The sequence below is a fragment of the Rhinolophus sinicus genome, chromosome 14, assembly GCF_057876585.1.
Source record: "Rhinolophus sinicus isolate RSI-liver-muscle chromosome 14, RSI-T2T, whole genome shotgun sequence".
Lineage (NCBI taxonomy): Eukaryota > Metazoa > Chordata > Mammalia > Chiroptera > Rhinolophidae > Rhinolophus > Rhinolophus sinicus.
The window spans coordinates 3,849,889-3,869,249 of record NC_142514.1 but is presented as its reverse complement, the minus strand read 5'-3'; the positions used below and the strand labels follow the sequence as shown (position 1 = coordinate 3,869,249).

Here is a 19,361-nt window from a genome sequence, read left to right as displayed (position 1 = left end):
GAGAGTTGGAACTTTCAGTCCTGCCCCTGGCCTCGGTGTGGTGGGGAGAGGGAATGGAAGTTGAGTCGATCATCCGTGGTTTAATCAGTACTGCCTCCATAATGGACTCTCCACAAAAACCCTAAATAGTGGAGTTGGGAGAGCTTCCAGGTTGCTGAACGCGTGTTGGTACTGGGAGGGCAGTGTGCCTGGAGATGGTGTGGGGGCTCCATGCCTCCCCACCCCATACCTTGCCCTGTGCGTCTCTTCCATTTGGCTGTTCCTGAGCCTATGTATCCTTTATAATAAACCAATAAACTTAAATGTTTTTCTTAGCCCTGTGAGCTGTTCCAGCAAATTATCCAACCGGAGGAGAAGGTTGTGGGGACCCCTGAAGCTGGCTCTTCAGAAGTACAGGTGGTCTGGGACTTGTGACTGGCGTGCAAAGTGGGGGCAGTCCTGTGGGACTGAGCCCTTCATTGTGGGGTCTGCGCTGACTCTGGGCTTCCGTGTCAAAATTGCATTGAATTGTAGGACGCCCAGCTGATGGCGAGAGTTAGAGAATTGGTTGGTGTGAGAAAAAAATGTGAAAACAGCTCACCCAGGAATGGAATTGCTGGGTCATATGGTAGTTCTGTGGTGACGTAAGAAACCTCCAAACCTGTAGAGAAATTTTTAAAGAAATGTTTATTTGAGCCAAACTGACAACATGTGCCAGAGAGGAAGCTCTCAAATGCTCCCAAGAATAACAGTTTTACTGTTTCTTTTATACATTTGAAATTAAGGAATACAAAATTTCATGGAGGTGGGAAAAAACCAGGCAGGGATTGGGTTAGAAGCTAGTTACCAAGATTTTGTGCTCTCTTGAGGGTTAATACCCGCTGGGGTGTTATTCTGGCGTTTCAAAGGTGTGTTAATTTAGATGCACAAGAACAATGGACAGGGCTGGCTTAAAACCTTTCACTAAAGAAGTTACATACCTGGGGCGTGACCTGCCCAGTTACGGATTTCTGATCAGGTCGCCCTCTGGGTTACTTTCACAGACCGATTTTTCGCCCATACTTTTCCCTTTTGGTCATAAATCAGTCCAAAGGATGCATTGACCAACCTTTTGGTCGGGTAGTGTGGTCTCACAGTGTCCGGAAGGCTGCTTCCTGGGAAGTGTCAACATGGATGTCATCTTGTTGACCACTGGGGGTGGGGCACGACTGTACCCATGTGATTTGAGTTGAGGCTGAATTGTTCCCCAACAGGAAGAGTAGGTCTTACAGCCTTCATTGCGGGGGTGTGTGAGTGTGTGGAACCAAGGTTCATTCCTGTGGACAGAAAAGGGGCCACGCACTAAGCCTGACAAGCTCAGGGGAGGCCAGCAAGGCGGGCCCTACAAACTCAGAGACAGAAAGTAACCCCACAGGATGGTCTGAACATAAAGATTCCTGACTAAAAGTGGGTCATGGCAGGTAGTCACCTCCTTGGCCTGTAGCTTCCTTGACAAAGGTCAGTCTTTACCTGAAGTTTTAGCCTGTCTGTTGTCTTTTTGCATTGAGGATAACATACCCTTGGAATGTCAGAATAATCTCCATTTTCCGGACCCCTGAGGGCACACCCTCCCACCCGCGCACAGAGACTACAGGACCCCTCATTGTCTTGTTCCCTGAATACCATTTCTGTGTGCTGTAAATGTGAATTACTAACTGTCCTGTACCCACCAGTGTAAAAGCAGTATGTTTTTCAGTTTTGCTTTTTATCCAATCCCAGAGATTTCCCCGCTTTGCTTTCTCCCACCTCCCTAATCTACCGTCAGTGGATTTCATATAACCCTCTTTACGTCTCCTCCTTTGATTCTAATGTATACAATAAGCTGCAAAACTGCTGTTCTCCAGAATGTTTTCTCAATCTGTTGAGATTTTGCTTCCGGGCAATTGTTACCAGTTTGGTTCAAATAAACTCATAAAAATTCTCTGCAGGTTTGGACGTATCTTCCGTCAGCATTCCTGTCCTGTGAAATCTCATGATGGGTGTTGCCTTCTCTCTCCTTTTTCTGCATTTGGTATCTAGTATAACATTTACATCGCCACAAAAAGAGTATGAACAGTTATCTTCAGTAATCATAAACAGTTGAGCTATATAGAAAAACCCAAATAACAAGTATAACTGTTACTATGACTAATATTAACAGACAGGTAAGACAAACAAAATGGGTTCTGAATTCAGTATCAATCTGTACATGTACAGGTCTTGTCGATGTCTTGGGATTGATGTCTTGTCTACTACCTCTACTGTCAGTGCTTCCCGTCCTCAAGGAGTCTTCGATGTCTGTAGACAGGGTGTTACTGCAGACTCGAAAGGGTCCACTTGCCTGCGCGCATCCAATCAAAAGAAAGAGGAGCAGAAGTTTGCAGCAAAGAAAGTAAAGGTTTATTCAGGGAGTTGGCATGAAGTCTAGAAGACAGGTGAGCCAGTGCTCTCAAAAACCTGGCTCCCTGATGGCCTCTAGTGGCTACATTATATAAGGGAAAAAGCATCAGTTATGGTTGCTTTGGGAGCTGGGGTTGGGAGCTCTACAGATTGGTCAGGGCTAAGGCAGGGGACACTTGATCATGGCTTCAGGCCCTGGTGTCAGTCATGGCCTTGTTCCATCCAGTTTCCAGGGCCTGCAGTCCGTGGGGCTGTTCCGCTGTCATGGGTCCCGGAGCTGAAACGTAACTGAGGCCGAGGTGTCAGCTTGGTTGTCCTGAACCCTCACTCATTGTTGGAGGTTTCGTTATTGTATCCCAGTCATGGTTGATAGACCTGAAACTTGATTCTTTCATGAAGCTTTATTCTTAGGTGAATTTGGTGTTGACCAGAACGCAGTGTCCTAAGGGCTTAATGATTAGAAGGAGTGGACGTACAATATAAGTACAGATAGGAGGATGTGTGGAAAGAATGCAGGTGACTTACATAGTTCTGTCAGGGCGAACAAAGCTGGCTTGGATTAAAGCAGAATGTGTGCTGAAGAAATGAAGTCATGTGCGGTTAAAGGGTGTCCATTAGCGGTTAGGTGCCTGATAAGGTCCCTTCTAACAAGGTTGGGGAGTTTTATTTCATGTCCTTCCTAATAAAACAAAATCCAGGTGGCAGTCAGTGATCTTTAAAATGTTCGTCTTCTGGGAGCTTGCTGTGAAAGGAGATGGTTACCCACTTGGCATTTTCTTGAAATGACTCTATCAAACCCTGGCAATAGTGTAGGCTGTCTTTTCTTCCCTTTCTTTCGCCTTGCGCTCCCCCCGCCTGAGGCAGTCGGTAGCCAGTCGTTGGTCAGCCGCTCACATCAGCTCACAGCAGCTCTCGCTGGCTGCCAGCCACTCACGATGGCCACCGACCACTCATGGCAGCACACGGTAGCCCACGGCAGCCCTTGACAGCACACAGCAGCTCACGCTGGCTGCTGGCCACTCATGGCAGCCCACGGCAGCTCGAGGCAGCACACTGCAGCCCACACCATCCTCCGGCTGCTCACGGCCTCTCAGCTCCAGAGAGAACTGTTGTTCACAATCTTAGTTGTAGAGGGTGCAGCTCAGTGGCCCATGTGGGAATCGAACCGGTGACCTCTGCGTTAGGAGCATGGCGCTCCAACCACCTGAGCCACCGGGCTGGCCCAAGATGTCTTTTTTCAACAATTTCAGCTCATAACTTCCTTCATCTAAGCCTAGTTTCAATGTGCTGAGATGCATGAAGGAATGAAAAACTGAGAAATGGGAGCCAGGGAGCAGGGAGGAACCAAGCAGCCATCTTGGGTTTCCCACAGCCCCGACTAGTCACTTGACTTACAACCATTGTTCACCCATACAATATACCCTGGAAGTTTTCCTCACTTATTTTATGACATTTCCCATGGAGTTTTAAATCTTTTGAGGTGTTCCTGGAACGCTTCTGCATAGAGTTATTCTTACATATCATGAGATTTTAACCCTTAAAACCTCAAAGTCTAATGAAAACTAAGAAGTAATAATTAACATTCTTTAGCTTGGCAAGTTTATGAAGACATTTTATAACCTCTAGGAACATTTTTTCATGGACCTCAAAGTCAATTATTAACATGAACTTATTTTTGTAAACCCAGGTAAAATAAAAACATGTCTGTTTTACTTAAACCAACAAACTTAAGCTAGATTTTATTTACTAAGTATTAATCTTAGATCATGTGAACTTGAAAAGCATTTGAATTAGTTTTTATATTTGAGAATTTTAGACTATCCAATCCTTACAAGTGCTTGCCTTTAAATTAATTTTAATAATGCTATCTGGAAGTAGAAAATTATCTCACATTTACAACATACGAGTACATATGTAAACATACATGGATAGATACAGAGATTTTTGGGTCTTGAGAACAACTCACTAGTTTATGAAAGAACAATTAGATCCCAATTTTGCCCTGGAGGTATTTACAGTTTATATCTGTCCTTGACAAGTCAACTTGTAAATGACTTTCCACCTTTTAAAATAAGGACAGCCATTTTTAATACCTCAAAGAATAGGGTTGACACCTAAATGACATCATAAGTGGGTCCATTCATCCAAATCCTGTTACATAGTTTCATTTTAGCTTAGGAGAGAAGGCTTTTTTAAGTTCTAAGATGATCTCTAATATTTTTCTTTTCAGTCATTCTGCCTAATTTTGTAGCCAGCTTTTTCTAATTATGCATGAAAAAGATGAATTTAGAAGTATCAAAGGATTCCTCATCTCGGCCATCTTAGTCTTAATGTGATGCTGACTGTCGGGGGCCTTGTTGGCTTGGGAGACACGATTTCCTATGTTCATTTGAGATCTGTAGAGTCTGGACAAACTTCTAGGAAAAACCAGCCCTTATGTACCCGTGTCCAGAGGAACCAAATGCCATGTATCTGCCTACAGCACTGCTTTATGCCCAAGAGGGAATTTGACCTGGGGGCAACCCCACAAAGATTCTTAGTCACCTAAGAATACCCAAGCAAGGTCAGCCAGAGCTGACCAGAGGCCACTGGAACCACCATGCTTTCCAAGGCACGGCCCCTTTCTGTCCCCTCTCTTGGGGTGCACCCATTCCAGGGCATCCTGCCCTTCTCCCCGGCGCTCCCACCAGCTTCTGCAGGATCGGTTGTTACCACACTGCGTGGCTCCCGGCGCCCATCTCTACCACTCTGGATTCGCAGATCTGAACTCTTGTCACCCCATTGGTTATTTGGGTTGGGGAAGCAAACATCTATCCTTTCTCTTTTAGAGCTGAAGAGAGTTCAGTCTTATTTTACCAACAAAGATTTTGTTGAGACTCTCAGTAAGCAATCAAATTAAAAGCAGCAACCCATTTTTTTTCCTTTCCCTGGGCTATTGCAACCCTTACCACCTTGATGATTTTCTAAGGACAGCTCAAAGTCATGGCCTGCTACTTAAAGCAGGGAGGTCCAGAATTTCAAGAGAAGACTTACCCAAGTTCAACTGGTGAGAGCAGGGAACCAGCTGGACCCAGCACTGGGTCCAGTACGCAGGGTGGTCCTGGGTGGGCTTTTTTGAAATGCTGCCCACTATGCCAAGTAATTGTTAACTTAAGAAATGTCCATGGGTGGCCGGTTACCTCAGTTGATTAGAGTGTGAGCTCTGAACAACAGGGTTGCCAGTTCGATTCCGACATGGGCCAGTGAGCTGCGCCTTCCACAACTAGATTGAAGACAATGACTTGAGCTGAGCTGCTGGTAGAGCCGCTGGATGGCTCAGTTGGTTAGAGCACGTGCTCTTAACAACAAGGTTGGCGGTTTGATTCCCGTGTGGGATGGTGGGCTGCGACCCCCACAACTAGATTGAAAATGGCAACTGGGCTTGGAGCTGAGTTGCGCCCTTCACAACTAGTTTGAAGGACAAAGACTTGAGTTGGAGCTGATGGATCCTGGAAAAAACAACATATTGTTACCCAATTAAAAAGAAAAAGGTCCAAATCTATAGAGAATTTAAGAATTTATTTTAGCCAAACTGACAGCATATGCCAAGGAGCAAGATCTTAAATGCTCCTGAGAATAAGAATTTTACAGTTTCTTTTATGCATGTGAAATTTTGGGGGGAACTTAAGGAAGATTACATGCAGGTGGGAAAAAGCCAGGCAGGGATGGGGTTAAAGGCTGGTGACTAAGATTTTGTGCTCTTTGAAGGTTAGTACCCCTTCAAGGGGTATTACTTCTGACATCTCAAAGGTGTGTTAACTTAGATGCACAAGAACGATGGACAGGGCTGGCTTAAAACTTTTCACTAAAGTTACAGGCCTGGGGCGTGACTGCCCACCATGACCTGCCCAATTGGGATGTTATATTCAGGTCACGCTGTGAGGTCACTTTCTATAGACCCTTTTATTCCTTCCACATCTGTGATTAACCTTTTGAGGAATTGCCAGACTGTTCTCTGAAGTGGCTGCACTGTTTTACGTTCCTACCAACTGTGTAAGAACATTTCAGTTTCTCCACATTCTCCCCAACGCTTGTTATCTGTCTTTTTTATTCTAGTGATCCCAGTGGGAAGTGGTATCTCATTGTGGTTTTGATTTGAATTTCCCTGACGACTAATGATACTGAGTATCTTTTTCTTATTTTTAATTAAAGTTTATTGGGGTGACAGTTGTTAGTAAAGTTACATAGACTTCAGGTGTACAATTCTGTATTACATCATCTATATCTCACATTGTGTGTTCACCACCCAGAGTCAGTTCTCCTTCCATCACCATGTATTTGACCCCGATACTGAGTATCCTTTCATGTGCTTATTATGGGCCATTTGTATATCTTTGGAGAAAGTCTATTCAGATCCTTTGCCTGTTTTTCAATTGGCTTATTTGTCTTTTTATTATAAGAGTTCCTTCTATATTCTAGCTATAAGTCTCTTCTCAGATACATGATTTGCAAAGATTTTTCTCCCATCAGAGAGTTGTCTTTTCACTTTTTAAAAATTTGAGGTATAATTAATGTATAACATCATATTAGTTTCAGGAGTACAATGTAATGATTCAATATTTGTGTGTATTGCAAAATGATCGCCACAGTAAGTCTAGATAACATTCATCACCATACAGTGTTACAAATCTTTTTCTTGTGTTGAGAATTTTTATTATCTTAGCAACTTTCAAATATGTAATATAGTATTGACTATAGTCACCACACTGTATATTACATCCTTATGACTTAATTATTTTATAACCGGAAGTTTGTACGTTTTAACTCCTTTGACACATTTCCCCAACCCTCTGCTTCTGGCAACCACCAATATGTTCTCTATGAGCTTGGATTTTTGTTTTTAAGATTCCACGTATAAGTGAGATCACAGGTTGTCTTTTACGACTTATTTTACTTAGCGTAATGCCCTCAAGGTCCATCTATGTTGTAGCAAATGGCAAGATTTCATTCTTTTTAATGGCTGAATAAGATTCCATTGTGTATATATACCACATTTTCTTTATCCAATAATTCATGGATGGACACTGAGGTTTTTCCATGTCTTGGCTATTGGGAACAATGCTGCACTGAACAGGGGTCATATAACTTTTTTTCTTTTTTTAAATATTAACTTTTTTTTTAAACATTAACTTTTTTTTTTTTTTAAAGACTTTAATGGGGAAGGGGAACAGGACTTTATTGGGGGAACAGTGTATACTTCCAGGACTTTTTTTCAAGTCAAGTTGTTGTCCTTTCAGTCTTAGTTGTGGAGGGCGCAGCTCAGCTCCAGGTCCAGTTGCCCATTGCTAGTTGCAGGGGGCACAGCCCACCATCCCTTGCGGGAGTCAAAACCGGCAACCTTGTGGTTGAGAGCCCGCGCTCCAACCAACTGAGCCATCCGGGAGGCAGCTCAGCTCAAGGTGCTGTGTTCAATCTTAGTTGCAGGGGGTGCTGCCCACCATCCCTTGCGGGACTCGAGGAATCGAACTGGCAACCTTGTGGTTGAGAGCCCACTGGCCCATGTGGGAATCGAACCGGCAGCCTTTGGAGTTAGCAGCATGGAGCTCTAACCGCCTGAGCCACCGGGCCAGCCCGGTCATACAACTTTTGGAATTAGTACTTTTTTTCCTTCAGATCAGAGTCTTTCCACTTTTTTTTTGTGCTGCAAAGATGTCTTTCCACTTTTGATGTTATCTTTTGAAGCACAAAAGCCTGTAAATTTTGATGTCCAATTTATCTTTTTGTTGTTGCTTGTGCTTTTATTGTCATATCTAAGAAATGTCAAATCCAAAGTCACAAGGATTTACCCCATATTTTCTTGGAAGAGTTTTACAGTTTCAGCTTTTACATTTAGGGTTTTGGACCTATTTTGATTTCATCTCGTAGATGGTGTGAGATAGGGGTCCAACCTCATTTTATTTATTTATTTATTGCATGTGAACACACCCCTTTACATAGACTGAGAAACAGGTTCTGAGAGGATGTTGCTTGTCAAGGTCACAGGCTGTTATGTGGAGGGCTGAAACCACAAACCTGACTTTTCACTCACGGCTCCTTCCCCTTACGTCACAGCCTCGGCTCTGCTTTGTTTGAATTCTTGTTTCCGAGGGTCATTTATCTCTGACCCTGAAGACAGACAAGAGTCCAGGAGTGACAGGAAAAGTCGTGCCCTACAGAACATGGAATGCTCGTGGTACCCGTTGTTCCCTTGCAGGAGGAGAGCGTGCCTCTTGAGGTCTGGGTATGATCTGGGTATGATGTCTGCGTCTCCCTGTCGCCTTTCTGTCCCCCTCCCTGAACTCCAGCACTGCCTCTGCTGACCTTTCTGCCTCCCAGTGTTGTTCTGTGACTTCACTGTCACACTCCCATGGCAAGTGGTAGGCTCTTGCTGGTCTGGCCTGCCTGCCCACTGGAGACCTCCCAGGGCCAACCCCCTGATGCCCTGAATTTAACCCCTTCAGCCCTCAGGGCCCAGAGGCTCAGGCTTGTGGCAGACCAGGGGCCAGAAGGCCAGGTGTCAGCAGGTGTGATTGTGGCCATCGAAGATGTGTTTAAAACCTTAAGAGTTGGGAGGTTGCAGGAAGCAGTCATACGCTCGCCCCACGGCCCTGCAGACACATTTGATGGGGCATCAGAGGTATTAGGAAAATTGAGTTTTAATCCAAACTGGGGAGGTTGCTCTCAGACTGGGAGTTAAAATATTGGGAGAAAGAATTGCTTTTGCAAAGCCCATTTTCTCACCCTCTGATGTGTTGAGGTATGGAGTATCCGACCAAACAGCTGTCTGGGAGCAGCTGTGTGCCTTGAAGCAGCACTCGTGTTCTAAGACTCACTGTGCCTCCCATCTGCACCCTGCACCCTCGTTCTATGCTCAGGGAGGGGGCACAGGAATCCCCTTTGTTTTACAGATGGGGAAACGGGGGGCAGGCGTGACTTGCCTAAGTGGGCACGAGAAGCCAGGTCTCCCAGCTGTACCTTATCACCTGCCCTGGGAGGGGCAGGTACTGCTAAAGGGAGGAAAGGTGATGGAGCCTGCTCCAGCCAGCGGCGGCCCTGGAAGTGCCTGCTGCTTACTTTGGGTTATGAAATGGTGGGATTAAAAGTCTAAGGTGTGATGTGTCTCCCAACCTCGGCTTGAGGCTGAGAGCTTCTTTGAGCCAGACGTGCCTAGCAGAAAGGGAGTGCCCCGATGCCACGAATGCTGGGCTCGTGCCCATAAGTTCTCCCCTGCCCCCCGGGGCTGGGAGAAGGGCCCTACAGTGCCCAGCCCCTGTCTGGTGGGGCCTGGAGGGCAACCGGTGTGTGTGTTTGCTGTCATTCAAGGAAAGGGGGCTGGAGAATGCATTGGTGTGGTTTCTGGTCCCTCCACCTATGTCCTGGCACAGCCCAGCTCCTGGCAGGGGGCATGCTGGAGCTAGACGCTGCCCCCTCTCCCCACCTGTTGAAAAGCCCCTAGGCTTTGCATTCCAGCCTCTTCTTGAGCCAGCTGAGTGTTGTGTTACCTTTTTGGGTTTCCACTTAGCAGGTGGAAACTTTAGCCTTGTAACTGATAGGATGAGCAAGTGTGGTGGTCATTGTTTGCAGTCAGTGGGACACTTTTCTTTGTGTGTGTTTCCTTGCTGTTCTGGTGCTGTGTTAACTTAGGTGTGGTCATATTGGAACTCAGAGCTTTAACAGCTTAATTGTGCCCTTTGGTGCCTAGTTTCTCAGGAAACCAGATCTTGTTTGATTGATATTCTGTGCTTGCTTTGATGGCAGGCTGGCTTCACCTTGTCATGGGCCTCACGAAATACAGGCTCTTGGAGGTGGTGACTCTCACAAGCAAGCCTGCAGTGGCCTACCTGACTCCTGTCACCTGAGACATAGCACCATTACTGCAGCCATACCCAATGATAAATTTTTTCACTTGGATTTTGCTTTAATTGCTACATGTACCTACTAAATTTTGACATTTATCTTTATATGATGAATGGAATATAGAAGACAGTAGAAATAATTAAGAGGATGTTTAGTTTTTCTAAGGAAATGCCAGACGGTCTTCCAACATGGCTGCACCACGTGCGTCCCCACCAGCAATGACGAGATGCCTGCTGCTCCACGTCCTCACCTGCATTTGCTGGGTCAGTGTCTGGATTTTGGCCGTCCTGACAGGTGTGCGGTGGTTTGAATTTGCAGTTTCCTAATGACCGTACGACACTGGGCCTTCTTGTACTTATTTGTCATCTTGTGTCTTCCTTATGTGGTTGGTGTCTGATCAGATCTTTTGCCCATTTTCACATTGGGTTGTTTGTTGAGTTTTAAGAGATCTTTGCATATTTCACATACAAATTCTTTATCAGGTTTGTGTTTTGTAAATATTTTCTTCAGTCTGTGGCTCATGTCTTTGCTCTCTTATCAGTGTCTTGGTTGGTTCCCTCAGCTGACCCATCCCAGGAGCTCAGCCATGCCGGGGGCTTTTCCTAGATCCAAGGAGTTTAGGAGACACTGTAAGTAAGGTGCGACAGCGCAAGGAACTCTCAGCTCTGTGTTCAGCCTCCGTGTCACAGGTGAAGAAACACCCTGCAGGTGCAGTGACATGTTTAGGGGCTGTGGGGACAGAGTCCTGGAGAGCAGTTTCCAGGCTGTCGGCCTCACGTGGAAAGTGCTGGCTTGGTTGTTGGATGGCCATCCACTGTGGCTGGGTGGCCATCAGCTGTTACTGGTTAGCCATTAACTACTAATATAACTGCCGTGGCTGCGTTAGGGGGTTGGTTGGCAGAGAAGCGGACGGCGGATTGCAGATCACATGGTTAGCAAGTGCGGTTGGCAAGAGCGGATCGTGGATTGAGGAGCGTGTGGATCCTACTTCCTGTGTCTCCCCGGCCGCCAATGAGACTGGGGTGCAGGAAAACACCTCGTTGGGGTACAGGCGGAGGTTTGCTTTTGTGTCTCGACCAGCCGCCATCGAGAATATAGTGGTACGACTCCCCTATCTGTGGCTCTGTGGGTGTTCCTTTTTGGCCTCACCGCATCCTGCGTTCTTGTGTGAGAGCAGGACCAGAGACCCCCCCATGACAGGGGCACATGGCAGGTGTGGCAGAGGCATGATTAGGACCCAGGCCAGGTTCCCTGGACCAGCTGGCCCTGGGCATTTCCACACTACCTCTTGGGGACACCTGCTGATGTGACCTGTGGGTGATGCCCACAGAACGGGCTGGATGCCCAGGGTGTTGAGTGGGGCCGGGGTTCTTGAGGCTGAGAGGGTCGCTCTGCTCTCTCCTCGGCCCCTCATGGTCACATCTGGCTTCTCCCCACAGGCCTTCAGGCCCAGTGTCTGCAGGGGGTGTCTTCCTTACCCCCAGGAAAGTCTGGAAGCCCGTCCAGGTGAGACACAGCGTGACTGTGGACCACGGGCCTGTAACTCAGCTACTGTGGAGAAGTACTCAGGACCTGCTCGTCTGCCCACCCGCGGCTTCACTGCGAGTCCTTTGCTCGGTGCCACAGTGATGCCTGGCTGTGCAGGGCAGGTGGGGCTCTTAGTGAGGGCACACCCGGGGCTCAAAGGGCAGCCTGGCGGCTTTCCTCCCGCCTTTTCTGGGGGCCTCGGGCACAATGCTGGTGGCTGGGTGCTTGGGCACCTTCTGCCCTGCACAGGGACCTGCTTAGCTCTGAGGGGACTTCGTTGTCATTGTCGCCACCTCTTGGAGAAATGGGTTGAGTTCCAGTAAAGTCTCCCAGGGTCAGGACTGGAGTCGAGACCCAAGGCGTTCGCCAACAACTTGGGATTCACGACAGGCAACAGTGGGAGCGTCGTTGGGGTAGGAGTTATATAACTGCTCAAATTTAAAGGAGCAATTTGATACGTGTGAGGTATGGTCACCTGTGTAGCCATCACCATAACCAAGGTAATGGACACTCTTTGTCGTTGGGTCCCTTCCTGTCCCATAATAATTCCCTGTCTGGGCTCCTCACCCCAGGCAGCCACCTAGCCTCTTTCTATTGCTATAAATTAGTTTACATTGTCTAGAATTTTATAAAAATGGAAACACAGAATGTGCTCTGTTTTGTCTAGCCTTTTTCACTCAGCATGGTCATTTCGAGACTCATCCATGCTGTTGTGTGAGTTCCTTTTTATTACTGCGTAGTGTTTCACACTTTGTCCATTCGTGTGGGTGGCATTTGGGTTGTCCCCAGTTCAGGCTGTGACAAGGAACTGCGGTGGACAGTCTGCTAGTGTTGTCAGTCCGTGCCCGGGAAGCCCCATATGCGAGCGCTGACTTCAGTGGTGCATGGATGGATATAAGGCTGCCGGTGGGTCGGCGCCCCAACCCCTGCGTTGTCCAATTGTCAGCTGTACGGTCTTTGTGGGGACATATGCTTCCTCTGGTACATACAGGAGGGCCATGTGGGACGGCACGGTAGGTGTAGCTGTGACTGTGGAGCTGCCAAACTCTCCCACAGTGCCCTGCGTTGTGCGTTTCCAGCAGCAGCGGGGGACGTTTCCAGTTCCTCCTCGTCCTCGCCAGCACTTGGTACAGTCAGTCTTTTTACCTTTGTCATTCTGTGGTGTGTAGAGGCAAGTCATTGTGGGTTTAATCTGTGTTTTCCTGATGTCTAATGACGCTGAGTGTCTTTTCATGTGCATGTCTGCCCCCCATGTATCCCGTTTGGGGACGTATCTGTTCAGGTCTTCCGCCCATTTAAAAAAATTGGGTCGTTTGTTTTCTTACCCGTGGGCGTTCTCATGTGGTCTGGATATAAGTCTTGGCCCCTTCCAGCTTCCTCTGGCGGGGAGGTGAGCTTGTGTGGAGCAGAGTGACTCGCTTCCCGCTCTAGGAAGAGGGACTCAGCGTTCCCCTCACGTCCTCTCGTCCGAGTGCGCGCTGATCAGTTAGGCTGATTGATCTTTTGAGTTTTAGGCCCCTGTCTGCGTCCCTTCCTGCCTTTGTACTTGGCTCTAGTCCTGGACAACCCAGGTGTAGTCCTGCTTCTTGGGCAGGTGTGGGACAGGCGCAGGGAGGAGATGCTCCAGCACTTGACCTTTTCCAGTTTGTGGATTGTTCCAAATCTCGAAAGTGTCTTCCCTCTAATGACGCCTTATTTTGGTTTTCATTTCTGTGGTTTGTTGAAAAGATTTTCTCTAGATAGTGTTTTTTCCGTCATGGATTTGTTTTCTTTTCTGCATGTTACTATCCTTAGTATCAGGTGCTGGTTGACTTAACTTAGAGAATTCTTATCCAACTGAGGGTTCTGCCTTTTGCTCCAGTGAGGACTGGTGTGTCTTTAGGCCGGTCTTGTGGTATTTTAGGCCGGTCTTTCTATAACTTAGAACCTGGTGGGGCAAACTCTGCTTGGCTCTCCTGCACATATGTGAGTCATTTTAATCCAGTTCATTGCATCACCTGGTTGGTGTTTTGACAGCAAGGACAGCAGAGCTTCCCAGTGAGCTGGGGAGGGTGCATGTCCGTCTGGCTGGCCTTCCTTCCTGCCACCCCCTCTGTGTGCTGCCCTGTGGTATCCGATCTAACCCATGTGAGCTTCCTTATTTGTCTGTTCCTGCTTTCCTCACAGGTGGAGCTTGGGGCTTGAACCAGGTAGTTTTTCCAAAATCTCTTTCAACTCCAATTACCCATGATTTTAAAGGATTTTAAAAGGTCAGGGCACACACATGCAGTATTTGGAGTGATAGTGGGGCTGGAGTGGGTGGGGTGCCAAGGGTGCCAAGGGGAGCGAGAAGCCAGGGTTGCTTAGGAAGTTGTGGATGCAGGGAGGGGCCAAGTACAAAGGGCACTGCTTCAGGGCCAAGGCCGCTCTCTGGTCCCATCTGGCTGTGGTTTTGGCAGGGACCAGCGGACACCGCAGAGACCATGCTCATGCTTCGGCGAGGCTTGTCCCTAAAAGTCTTCAGGAAGCGAGCTGAGGAGGCCTGTCATAGGGAGAAGGCCAAGCAGTGAGTTGGGAGCTGTCAGAAAACTCTGGCATGGCCGGGGCCGGGGTATAGGGGGAGATCCTGGGCGGGTACGCCAGGATGGGAAGAGCCGAGGTGTGTAGACCTGTGGCCTTGGGGGTCTTTTGTCCACTGAAGGTGAGAGCTGGACTTGACCACACCCAGCAGGTGGCCCGTTGGGGGCTCACCAGAGCCCCTTGTGGTGTCCGTGCCCAGCGTGGTCCGCGGCGGCAGCACCTTTGGCCTCTTGGTCCAGGGCAGGGGAGCTGGACTAGGCTTCTTTGGGCAGGGGGAAGGGGCAGCCCGCTGTTCCAGTCATGCCACTGGCCAGGTGCACGAAGGTCCTGAGCACCCAGCTGGCCTGGGGGTGGGCAAGGGCGGGGTGGGGGCCTCTGCCAACTCACTCTCCCACTTGACTCGTATTCAGGGTGCTTTGCCCTGTGCCCAGCATGGAGCCAGGTCCTGGGGTCACAGCGGTGAGCAGGACGGCTGACCCTGCCCTACGGGAATAGCCAAGGGGCTGCCAGCAAATGGGTCATTTCTACTCGTGGGGGGCAGCCGAGGGGCTGAGGGACCTGTCAGGCTGCGTGGGTTTAGAAGGCTCTTTGGGAAGGTTTTCAGCCCCACTCAGCCCTGACTTCCCTTCAGGTAGACATCTTGGGTATGGTTGGCAGTCCCGTTACCCCCTCAGAGTCCCCTCCCCTTCCTGGCTTCTAGGCACTAAGCACCCACTCGCTCCCCGGGCTGGCAGAGCCCAGGGCAGCCTTGCCACTTTCCTTCCAATCTGACCAGGACTGGGCTTGGGTTGGGGTTGGGGCAGGACCAGCCTCTCTGTGGAACCAGGACTGTGGTGTTGGTTAGGCTGGAATTTTCTTTCTCTTTTTACATAAATGTGGGAAGACTTGCGGCAATGCCAGTTACACTGTTAATAATAACTTCTCTGTATTTAAGGAATTCCTCAGACTGGGGGCCGTTTAAAAAGCAGAAGTGCCTTAACCTTTGATAAAGGGTCTGCTTGAACAAGAGTGACCGGCTGCCTTGCTCAGCCTAATTAGTGCTCTGTCCTAACTTTACCTCTTAGCAACAATGCCTGCCAGCCCTGCCCCACAGGACGGGTAGAGCAGTGCCCAGGAGCCAAGCCAGGACACCGTTTTTTGGAAGGACAGCCTCGATCGAGTGGGCCCCAGACTAATTTCATTCATTTATCCGTAACCACTCCTAATTGACGAGTCTGTGCCCAGAGCAGTAGCTGGGGACTTTCAGTTTCATTGCTGGCTGCAGGCTTCCCAGGGAGGGGGCCCTGAGTGGGGGTGGTGTTGGGGCACAACCACGGTCATAATACCTCCAGCCCCCTCTCACCTGCACTGGACCCACCTGATTGTTGGACTGTTTTCTTCCTAACACCCGTGGAAAGGGAGGCGGGGGGCGAGGGAGAAGTGTGCAGGCCTCCCTGGGAGGGGACCAGGGCTGCTTGTGGCAGCGTGTGCTCCCGAGAGGGGAGGAGGAAGGGAAGGTGTGTGTGGTTGTGGGGGCGGAGGTGTCGGCTGGAGGAGAGCTGAGGCCGGTGGAGCTGGTGGCACTGCCCAACCTCTTCTCTTGGACCTTAGAGCCCAGGGAGGTGGCCTTGGGGACAGTTTCAGATGCCATCTCCTTTAAGCAGGAAGCAGGGGCTGTGTGTCTGAGGGGACCGCTCCCTGTGAGTTGCACTCTAGCCCATGACCCTTCACCCGTTTGCCTCTCAGAAAGCTCTGGAAGGCTTGCAGTGTGGGGCCAGGCCTTCGCTGAGACCAGGAGAAGGGTTGGGTGGGCGTTTCTCTCTCTGCTTATCTCCTGAGGCCTCTCAGAGGTGGCCCCTGTGACTTCCTGATCTCATGGCGGCAGCGGAAGGGCTCAGAGATTTACTTCTTCCTTATAATGAGCTACAAAATGAGGTTTTTATGACAACTGGCTTCTTGTAGACTCTTTAGATTGGCAAGGAAACCAGGGTGCCCCCCATTACACCAGGCATGCCAGGAAGTTGGGATGATGTTTTTGGTGGGGAGGGTGGTTGACTCGCTGATGCCAGCTGCAGCTGCCCCCCTTGTCTCTCTGCACCTGGGGTGTCCCCGCTGGCATGGCTTCTCAGTAGAGCAGCTACCTCCAGCCATGGACCCCTTGTGTGGGGGCACTGTGAAGGGGTGGTAGAGGGGAGGCGGCCTGTCCAGCATGCTGGCTGGCTTCATGCGGCCGGGGTACCCTTGCCTGGCCCAGTTCTTGCTGACCCTGGGCATTAGGTGGTTAACCAAAGCCGGGACAGGAGGTCTAGCCTCCAGGTGACCCCTGGCTTCCTGGCAGGTCAGATCATGGGTGCTGGGAAGAGTTAGGCAGCTAGGCGAGGCACTCTCCCACCTGACCCGAGACACCAGGATGATGGCGCCTGCTTTTCTTTCAGGTCTTGCCTTTGTCACGCAGGTGGGTTTTCTGTGGTTGAGCTGAGCACTGCTGGGCTTCCTGCCTCAGCCCAGAGCCCTGGGTTCTTGGGGTCAGTGGGTGCTGGTCACTGGGCTGCACGTGGAGGTTGTCGTGCATTCCGCTGTCCAGCTCTGGGTCTCGGAGGGCCCCAGGGACTTTTTCCTGGGCCAGCTAGCTCTCACACCCCGGCCTCTTCTGGGGGATGTGGTGGGGCTTCGGGGTTGAAGGAACTTTGCTACAACCTTCTTAGGCAGCAAACTGCAGAGGATAAGCAGTGCTGCTTTCTGTCAGGCCCCCCATAGAGAGGTGGGGTGTTCATGTGTGCCTGACCCTGGCCTTCCAGGCCCCGAGGTCCAGGCTGCCTGGTGTGAACGAGCCCTGCCCCCCACGGGGTCCTCCTGGTACACCCCGCCTAGGGGTAAGCCCGCAGCTCCTTTCCCACCAGCAATGGCACCCCAGCTCTTCTTCCTGCCTGTCTGGCCCTTCAGAACCCACTTCAGGTCCCACCTCCTCGGTACTCCCGCCAAGGCACTGCTCCCTGTGCTGGGCTCCAAGGAAGCCCCGCCTGCCACCTGCAGCTCCACAGCGATGCGGGTGGGGAGGGTCTGTTGTTGCCTTTCTGGTTGGAGCCAAATTCAGAAGGAACAGGTCCAGGGAGCTTCCAGCACCCTCTTAGAGCTGCTGCCCTGCGGGGCCCCAGCTTGGGGCACAGGCAGAAACCTTGAGAGGACTTACCTGTCATGGAAAACTGGCTGTGCTTGCTGCTGCCACCGTCTGCGTCAGATGGGCGTTTAGCTTGCACTGTCGGATAAAGCAAACAAGGCCCCCACCCCTAGTTACCATGGAACTCAGCAGCAGTGTTTAATTTTAGCGCTGACATTTTCCTGTCAGAATCAGAAATGCTGGCCCCACGCTGCGTGGCGGAGAGGCAGGCAGGGGTCAGACCCTGTGGCGCTGCCACCAAAGCCCGCAGGGGCCCAGCAAGGGTTGGCCGGGCTTGGGGAGCTGGAGCTGAGCCAGGGTCCGGTTGGAGCCACCATAGCAGGCCGTGTGGGGCTGGCCCACGCCACTCATGCTGCCTCTGGGGTGGAGCACAGTCCCCCGAGGCAGGGGCTGCAGGAGGCACTGTCTGTATGAATTTTTGGGGCACCGTAACAAATGACCAAAAACTGGGTGGCTTAAAACAGCAGAAATGTAAGCTGTCACAGTCTGGAGGTCACAAGCCCCCAAACCAGGTGTCGGCAGGGCCGTGCTCCCTCTGAAGGCTCCAGGGGAGGAGCCTTCCTGCGTCCTCCACCTCCAGGGGCCTGCTGGCCGTTCCTGCGGTTCTTGGCTGGTAGAGCCTCACTCCAGTCTCTGCCTCTGCTGTCATCTGGCCTTCCCCCTGTGTGTCCAGATCTCCCTCTTCTCAGGACACCAGTCAGACTGGAATGGAGCCCTAATGACCTCATCTTGATTACATTTGCAAAGACCCTATTTCCAAATATGGTCACCGTCAAGGTTCCAGGGGTTAGGGCTTCAACATATCTCTTTGGGGAACATAGTTGAATCCAGTACAAAGTCTCAGTGTGGGGCCTACACTGGCTCAGCCTTAGGAGGGCCCCAGGGAGCACGGGGGCACAGGGCTGGCCCTCGGGGTGGCAGCTGCGAGACTGGGCACACAGAACACGGACCAGGGACGCAGGGGCCTGTGGCCCTCAGGCTGGCTGCGGCCTGCCCTTTCCTCCACCACACCACTCCCCTGTGTCTCCCGCCCTGCTGCCCACGGTGCTGTCCAGCAGAGAGGGTACGCTGGACCCCAGAACCCCTGCCGCAGGCGGCCTGGGGCTGAGTGCTGGCCAGTCCAGGGGACAGTGCCTCTGATGAGGTGAGATCCCGGAAGGCCTTGCTGAGGACGTGCATTTGAGCTGTGCTTTGAAGAAATTTTGACTGTTGATCTATTTAAACAGGTTGAAGCGGTTTTAAATTCAAAAGGCTCGGAGGCATCTCAGTGATGGTTCCCTTCCCCAGGGTCAGCAGAAGCTTCCACTTACGCATGTCTCCCTCCAGAGATGGCCGGCACTGGCCCTGCAGATGTAGTCACTGGGCTCCCGTTGTCCTGTGCTTTGCGGCTTTTCTCTAGTCCTCCCTTGTGCTCAAGGCTGTGCACTGTCACAGGTGTGGATATAACTTAGTCTAATTAGTCCCTTATTGGTGGACGTTTAGGACGTGGCCAGTCTTCTGCATTATAAACAGCTTTGTAGTGAGTGATTTTGAACACATTTGGTTTAATTGTGGGTGGGAACATCTGTAGGATAAATTCCTGCACATGGCGTTGCCGTCAGCGCGTCTGTGCGTGGGCGTTTTGGTGGACAGTGCGGCGTTGCCCTCTGTAAGACTGTATCCACTTGAGCTCCCCCATTCGTAGATCACCCCCCCTTTCTTCACAGAGGAGGGGTCGGATGTTGCTGGGACCGATGGGCACAGGCAGGGCCGTGGGAGGGTCCGGGTGTCCTGGCCTACAGACCTGGTTTGGGCAGGTGCAGCTCGGAACCCCGCCCGGGTAGTGGGAGGTGAGGCAGGAAAGCTG

General features: G+C 50.4%; 1 protein-coding gene across 4 annotated transcripts in view; it reads left to right on the top strand.

Moving 5' to 3' along the window:
- Positions 1–19,361, top strand: part of ACOT7 (acyl-CoA thioesterase 7) — a 92,998-nt gene that overhangs the window by 7,326 nt on the left and 66,311 nt on the right. Inside the window, exon 1 of one of the 4 annotated variants that reach the window (XM_074334181.2) lies at positions 11,238–11,372. The exons of 2 other annotated variants lie outside the window; for them this stretch is intronic. Coding sequence is in view for 1 of the 2 variants with exons in the window: in XM_019746777.3 (XP_019602336.1) it covers positions 14,262–14,344 (83 nt within the window). In the remaining variant the exon portion in view is untranslated. Of the gene's footprint in view, positions 1–11,237; positions 11,373–14,246; positions 14,345–19,361 lie in introns of those variants that run through there. One more of the 4 variants, XM_019746777.3, reaches the window with a different exon arrangement.